Consider the following 8,462-nt stretch of genomic DNA (forward strand, 5'->3'; position numbering starts at 1 on the left):
TTCTTGCTCATTCATCTTCTTTCTCTCTCAAACTAAGAACACTATCTCTAACCTTCAAGGTTCATAATTATCAAACAACAACCTTCTTTAATTTTTGTTTTGTTACTTACTAATTCATATCTTGTGGTACAACATATATATAATATGCACCCCTTGTTTCCTTCGGCTTTCATCTTCTTCGGGAGGTGATATGCTACAAGGCAAGGCTTCATGGAGAACTCTTTGTAGTTCTTGATTATACTATTTTCCTTTAATGCTTTACTAGTCTTGTTTATATTGTAAGTAGTTTAGTTTTAATTCATGTTTAAAGAGTTTCATGGTCTTGGGTATGAAGTCACTAGTCTCGGTTTTATCCCGAGATTAGACCCGAATCAAGACCGAACCAAGACCGAACTCTTGTTTACTAGCTTTTGTTTTAAATAGTTTTGTTTACTAGTTTTGTTTAAAATAGTTAAAATAGTTTAGTTTTAATTCATGTTTAAAGAGTTTCATGGTCTTGGGTATGAAGTCACTAGTCTCGGTTTTATCCCGAGATTAGCCCCGAATCACGACCGAACCAAGACCGAACTCTTGTTTACTAGCCTTTGTTTAAAATAGTTTGTTTATTAGCTTTGTTTAAAATAGTTAAATAAACATGCTTATGAAAGATTTGAACCTTGTAACTTCTAAAACCATTTTGATAATTCTATGGTATTTGGGTATGTGGCAACCATCCTCGGTATCATTCCGAGTCAAGGACCGAACCAAAACCGAACTAACCGACTTCACTTGCCTAAGACACACAAGTGTGTTTTTGGCCATCGAAACTCATCTTTTCTTCAAGAATATATTTTAAACTAGTTTTAAGTATTTTATCAACTTACTTGGTGTGTCGGTATCCAACTTGATCTTATAACAAGCTTGGACTGGTGAAACCAAATACTCACTTAACGGACGTTAAGGTTCTTCATAATAGAACTATATACTTGGTTAAGTCTTTCTATTTTATTGAGTTATCTCAAAACATTTTGGAAAGTTAACTTTTAAGTTTAGTTAATTATCTAGACCCAAGTTAACAAATCCGAACACTCGATTAAAACCTTGTTTTGGTGTTCATATACCCAAAGGGTCTTGCATTAGTGCATTATAACCCACATAAGTTACTTAACATAGGTTGAGTAATAATTATGAATGAAATACCAAGACCCGGTTTCGAGTAAACTTACTTTTTAGAACATATCTTTAATTTCCCAAATATTTACATTTTTAAACCATAAACTTCATTTATTTACTTTACTTGTCATACTTTACTTTAAACCCTTCCAAGACTACCTACTAACTTAAGACCCATTTAATCTAGGTCTTGCTCACTAAACCCGACTTCCGATTATTCACGAATCAATCTTTCAAGTTATTTAGTTAACGTGAGTACATTTCATCCCCCGTTTTCACTTTTATCTTTTGGGGGTAACATGCATACTTATTCAACAAAAATGATTTATATTATACTCATTTCTCAAACCACAAACTTTAGGGTGTATGATGCTAGAATACTTGCTCTATTGTGTGTTATATGTCTCATATGCTTACTTGCGCGTGTGTTTATTTTTATCTTGTTGTTGAGCCTCATTAAGTATGATCATACGCTCCCCTAACTACTTAGCCTTGTGCAAGTAGAATAGGGCCTCATTATCCGAGTATGTCGGTTGTTACCGAGTATAAAGGATCCTCATTTACATATGTTTTATATGCCACGATTGATGCTTTTATTTATAGTCTCATATACGTTTGTGGATTTCGCTCATATTATATATACTCAAAACTATGAAATTGCTCACCAACATACGTGTTGACAAATGTTATTTTATGCATTGTTACAGGTTTGATTATTTCTTGAGTTGGAGTGCGAAGACGTCATTCTATTTGATACCGCTAGGTTATTAGAAGAATGAACAATATCTATCTTTAATATTTTGGTGTTTATTTGTATGAACAATATGTGTCACTTTGATGTTTGAATGAAATTAATGAGTTGATTAAATATTGTCACTTTAATAGTGTCTTGTGTATTTGTCCAATCACGTTGCACCCCGACATGTTCCGCCGCCTTTGATCGGGGTGTTACAACTAGTCAACACCAAAATAAAATATGAAACAAAAAAGCTAGATAAGATAAACAAAGCAAAACTAATATATGAAACAAAAAAAACAAAGGGCCAGATAAACAAACTCGGTCACTCTATATAAAGATGTTCAGGGTATAGCATCAAAAACCTAGCGTGTGAGAGCACATACTAATATTATTTAAGAAACGGCGTCACAACCTGGGTTTTTTAAACGAGTACTACCAACAATAGAGCGTCACAACCTGGGTTTTTGAAACGAGTACTACCCACAATAGAACAGACTAAACTGAAATCACATGTCTAGTTATCAACACAAATCAACAAAATTCAATTATCGACGACCAACTCTTCCGCTTCCCGATGCTTTTGTCAGGTCCTATTTTTTTGCCTTCTCTTCCGCTATTCTAGCTTTTCTTGCCTGATACACATTAATCCGATTACGTTGAATAGCCGGGAGTTGAGCGCCGCTGTCACAAATCGTCAACAAAACAAAAACAGTCAAAACCTAAACCGCAGCATTAGAGAAATCAAAAACCTAAACAAAATCACATAAACTAGCCGAACGGATATCAGAACATAAACCAGACACGGTCCAATCTTAACAGATATCATGAACGGAAACAACAAATCCAGCAATCGGAAATCTCAAGAAAAACACAGCATATCTAGCAATCAAAAACCATAAAGAACGACACCAAATTTCAGAAAAAACCTATACATCAGCATATGAGAAATCAAAAACCTAAACATCAATAAAATCACAGCAACTAACCAAACGAAAACCAGAACATAAATCATACACCTGCCAATCTTAACCTTGGTTTTAAATAGTGAAGAAACATGAAATGGATCCGGGTCGGATCCATGTTCAAGTTCCCAGGTCTTCAATATGAATGAACCAACGCCTTGGTCTTCTTCTCCGGTTACTCAGATATGCCATAGAAAAGTGGGGGAGTGGAGGTGACTGCTAAGAGAGTTAACTTTTGTTTACAGACACAAAAATATGTGGGAGCCAAGGGTCCAAGCGAAGGTCATTTCAATGAATGATAAAGACTCCTTATATATGGACTCCATGGCTACCATCATGAACCCTAACATTTATTGGGCTAGGCCCGGTTAGGGGTTACCTCCACAAACCCCCAGCCCAATGGGCCTAATTAGTAGACAATAATAATGTAATAAACATAATATATTATGTAATAAATAAAAGGTCGTACCGGGTTTGACGTACCCTACACCTACAAATTGCGTGAAGCGCTCTGATGCGTTATGTCCCAAAATTCGATGCGCGATGAGTTTTGCGCGATGCGAGCGCATCACGTATCTGATGCTTTCTTTGTTAATAATTCTAAAAAATAATTATACATGATATTTTAACATCTTAACTTTTAAACTTTACAAAAACTAAAAAAAATATGGGTAAATAACATTAAATGAATAGTTTTGCTGATTGTTTACCCAAACTAAAATTTAGCTACTAACTTGAAAACATGGGTAAAAGCGGTAAACGAAAATTCTGATGATTGTTAGGCTCAATATATTGTATATATAATGTATTAAATAAATTGAAAAGCCTTTAGCTCAAATTTACAACTAAAAATGCTTCATGTACAAGTAGATGATAACAATTTTAGGGTTTATATAATTATGGGATATTGGTTTTTAATACTCTCAACTTTTACTTATTGGACAATAACACTCCCAACTTACGATTTGTCTCTCATCACTCCCAACTTGTAACATGTTTTCTTCTAACACTCCCGAACTTAACGAATCCTAACTCCGTTAGTTTTTTTTGCTGATGTGTCATGTTTTTGCTGATTTGGCATGCTACGTGGAAAATACATTATTTAAAAAAAACAGAAACCCAAAAACACAAATACTATATATATATATACACCATATATATATATGTATGTATGTATGTATATGTATGTAGGCACAAACACCACCACCACCACAAAACTCCACCACTTCCGGCCTATATTGCCAGCTTCACACCACCATCAGCCTCACTGCCTTCATTACCAACAGTGGTTGCTGCCGGAAAAACGCGATGGCGGTGGCCGCCGGTCTCCTTAATCTTATTATGCAGTTCCATTACTTAATTGTAATGTCCTTTGTGCCTTTGTTGTTAAAAAAACACTGCCATCTACATGCAAATCTAGCAAGTCCACGTTTTTCTGACGAGTTCTGCCAGTAATGATAGAGTAGCAATTCGAGGTAATAAACATTGTGTTGCACTTGTTTCTTTATTTCGATCAAAAGCCCTATGATGATGTGTTCAATCTGTAAACAAAAGAATTGAATTTTAGCAAAGTTTGGTCTAGGGTTTGGTGGTGATGGTGAAGGCAGTGGAGGCTGGCGGCGGTGGAAGAAACCGGCGATGGTGGAGGCCGATGTGGTGGTGTAGACGGTGGTGATGGATTGTTGGTGGTATTTGTAGTAGTATGTATATATGTCTATTTGTGTGTGTGTATATATATATATCTATAGATATATGTATATATATATGTGTGTGTGTGTGTGTCTATAATATTTGTGTTTTTGTGTTTTTTTAATTAATGTATTTTCCACATAGCATGCCAAATTAGCGAATACATGCCACGTCAGCAGAAAAACTAACGGAGTTAGGGTTCGTTAAGTTCAGGAGTGATGGAAGAAAACAAGTTACAAGTTGGGAGTGGTGAGAGACAAATCGTAAGTTGGGAGTGTTATTGTCCAATGAGTGAAATTGAGAGTATTAAAAACCAATATCCTTATTATTATATATCAATTTAGCCGCCGCCTCCTCCTCCATCTCCCAACCTTCTACATCGATTCTTCTTTATCATCATCTCCAGGTAAGTAGTAACTTCCATAACTAAAAGATCCAACCCAGTTTTCAATTGAAAAGGTTCGATTCTAGCCCTAATTACATGTTGCGCGCATCAGAGCGCATTATGCAAAGGGCCGCAATATGCGAAATCAGGCGCAATATTGGCGCAACATGTAACCCCAACGCATCGCAGCAGTTGATGCGCCCAAGACCTCGCATCAGCGCAATATGCGCGCAATTTAAAACTAAGATCTTAACTGATATCATGAACGACAACAACAAATCTAGCAATCAAATATATTAAGAACACTACGAATCTAGCAATATAAACCATCAGGAACGCCAAAAACATAACTACCAAACAGTTATAAGACTAACAGCCACTTAAAAATCAAAAACCTAAACAGTCAAAAAAATCAAAGCAACTAGCCAAGCAAAAATCAGAACAGATATCAAACGCAGTTCAATCTTAACAAATATCATGATCAAAAACAACCAATTCGGCAATCAATAATATCAAGAATGACAACACTACAAATCTAGAAATCAAAAACCATCAGAAACGACAACAAATCTAGCAATCAGCAAAAAGACTGAAAGCAACAAAAATCAAAAACTTAACCTGACAGGTAAAATTTTTTAAAATAAAATCACAAGATAAACATCAACAAATAAAACATTTTTAAACAAGTACTCACACTCCATGAGCGAGCGATATCATGATAAAAGTTGGGGGTATGGCATCACCAAGTGAATTGTCAGCAACGAACAACCCATAAAACGAACCACTGAAAAAAAAAGCATGATACATTTAGATTATTTAAACAATACAGCTTACAAGCCTTATACAAATAAACAAACACTAAAAGTAAACTAAAAATCTTACTTTGCATAACAGTGAGTCTTATATGGATCCAACCTTGAAAAGGGTTCAGAAAGATACAACTCATATTCTTGAACATTTTCCGGCACAACAAATGGACGAAGCTCATTCACCATCTATTAAAAAAGTAAAGACATATTTAAAAAATTAACATGCATGCATCAAGCACAAAACAATTGTTTAATAGCTGAAGAAGCAAAAAAAAAAAACAATTAAAGAGTTTCATTCAAAGTATTTAATAAAGACTTTTAATTATTAACACATATAAGATTGTTAAATTGCAGCTTTTAATTCTGCAGAAACTGTTAACATGCCATTTAAACTGATACGGTTTTCAGTTATGACAACAAACTGTTATCACAAAATAGAATGTAACAATAATTTACCAAACCTAGAATGCAAATAAACGCATATGTTAATATATATGCAACTAATAACTTGAACTAAAAAAATAATAAAAGCAATATGATACCTGATTAGATTTCTCACAGATTGAAGTCCATAGATCAACTTTAAACCATAGTTACCTAACTCAGTTTTACGCCTCGGTACGGGTTCGCGAATCGGGTACGCAATTCATAGATGCTTAGGTTTTCGGTTCGCGGGGGTAGGTTCATTTCGGTACGAACCGGTACAAACCGGTACGATGTACCATGTGTTTCAATTCGATGTATTCGTTTATACTAAAGTTCAAAATATAATGTCTTTCATATATTTATTAATACTTGCAATTTAAAGTTCAAACTTTGAAACTTCAAATATAAGTTCAAAAATACATAATACTAGAGTCTAGACATTCAAGATAAAACTTCAAAACATAAGTTCAAAAAAGTTGACCATAAAAATTCTAAGATCCACATCTAATCGACTCGTTGTCTTTTTTCATTTCCTTTATTAAGGTCCACATCATCAAGATCCTCCCAAAACATTTCTTCTAGTCGAGTACTTGAACCTTCAATGTAAGAGTTTTCCGGATTAATGTCCCACTTTTTGTGGGGGCCGGATTTGTATGATTCCGAAAAACGAGATAGAAGTCTAACATTTGAGTGAATAAAAACTAGTTTATCCGCTCTTTTAACGTTTAAACGATTCCGTTTAACATTGTGAATGTAAGAGTATGTACTCCAATTTCCCTTCGCCGACGAGCTACTAATTGGTTGGGAGAGTACCCTTTGTGCTACCTCCGCCAATTCGGGAGTTTGCGCTCCATAATTTGTCCACCATTCAATTGGATCCATCGTAAAGGCATCGGCTTGCGTTGGAATCCTCCCAAAAATCCCTTTCTTCATACAAAAGGTTGCATATTGTTCCGTCAAAACCTTTCTTTCTTCTTCATTTTCGGCGATTTTATGGAATGCATCCATGACGCCGTTTGTAACCTCAAGATCTTTGTTGGGAACTCTTCTTTTCAACCTACCGGGTGCCAACTTTTCTAAATAATGTTTATCATAAAACTTTGGAGTCAAAGCAAAACCTAAACAATGAAGTGGGATTGACATTTGGTCCCACCTTTCCAAAATAATACTTCTAATTTGCTCGTAGTACATTGAGAACATATTTTCTTCTATTGCATCCTTGATTTCTCCCAACATATTATCCATTTTCTCATAAATCTCTCCCATTTTGGGACCATCACCATCACTAAACTTGAGCACCAAAAAAATTGGTTTTGTAATTGCTAAAATATGCTCAACTTTTTCCCAAAACACTTCATCTTTAATTGTTTCATTAACCGGTAACCCACCATTTCGAATCGCATCATTCCCCTTTTTAAACCATTCCTTAAAAGAATTAAGGACAATGGTTGTTTCTAGTGCTTCTCGACAATCCATTAACCTCCTTAATAGAATATAATGAGAGACGAAACGAGTTTTTGCAACTTTTAATAACTCCAACTTGGAGTTTTCTCTAAAAAACGACAAAGCATGGGTGTGATTAAGGAAAAATTTAACAATAGCCTTCCCACTTTTATATGTTTCGGACAACCAATAAAATGAACTCACCATATCTTTAAAGATAAGATTTAATGTGTGCACAAAACAAGGGGACAAAAAATATGCTTGAAAACCGTTGCAATCTCTTCCCCCGCCTTTTTGCAATTTGCCGCATTATCGGTAACAACTTGCAACACATTATTTGGTCCTACCGTCTCGATGGCTCCAATGAGATATTTAGCAATCTCCTCCCCTTTGTTCTCCACCCCCGAAAAGTCTTGTGCTTCCATAAACATAGCACCACGAGAATTTACGGCTAAGACATTAATGAGTGGTTTATGTTTCACATTTGACCACCCATCCGAGACAATAGAAACTCCTTGTGTATACCACGTGTCTTTCACCGGTGCTAACTCTTTCTCGACATCACGAACACACTCATCAAGTAATGTAGTTCTTGTCTTTTCATATGACGGGGGTATGTATGAGGCAGGTGCTTTTTTCATAGCATTTAGCATTTCTATAAAATGGGGGTTGCGTAATACGTTGAAGGAGATACCGTTTGCACACAAACCCCGGGTAATCTTCATATCAACCGCATTTCTCTCCAACATCCCAAAGGTTTCTTCAAATTTTTACTTAGATTGTGCATTTTTTGACATCATGGAGTTCTTTAATCTCTTTGAAATTCCTCCCGAATTTTCAGCTTCTCTTACTTTTTT

The 8,462-nt window shown here is 35.3% G+C and overlaps 1 protein-coding gene across 1 annotated transcript; it reads right to left on the reverse strand.

Annotated features, from left to right (window-relative positions):
• Nucleotides 1-6,666: 6,666 nt before the first annotated feature.
• LOC143588436 (uncharacterized) lies at nt 6,667-8,258 on the reverse strand. The gene is made up of 2 exons (XM_077069437.1): nt 7,867-8,258; nt 6,667-7,714 (listed from the first exon to the last, which is right to left on the reverse strand). The coding sequence occupies exons 1-2, from the start codon at nt 8,256-8,258 to the stop codon at nt 6,667-6,669; spliced, it is 1,440 nt and encodes a 479-aa protein (XP_076925552.1).
• Nucleotides 8,259-8,462: the final 204 nt, after the last annotated feature.

The sequence above is a fragment of the Bidens hawaiensis genome, unplaced genomic scaffold (assembly GCF_021521415.1).
Source record: "Bidens hawaiensis isolate Kalapana, Puna unplaced genomic scaffold, B.hawaiensis_p1.1 tig00036379_1, whole genome shotgun sequence".
NCBI lineage: Eukaryota > Viridiplantae > Streptophyta > Magnoliopsida > Asterales > Asteraceae > Bidens > Bidens hawaiensis.

Bases quoted from the DNA above. Each gene is read 5' to 3' on its own strand.
- LOC143588436 (XM_077069437.1), bottom strand. From the start codon at position 8,258: ATGCTAAATGCTATGAAAAAAGCACCTGCCTCATACATACCCCCGTCA. The intron at 7,715-7,866 runs GCATATTTTTTG...GTCGTTTTTTAG, and splicing joins GAGATTGCAACGGTTTTCAA to AGAAAACTCCAAGTTGGAGT.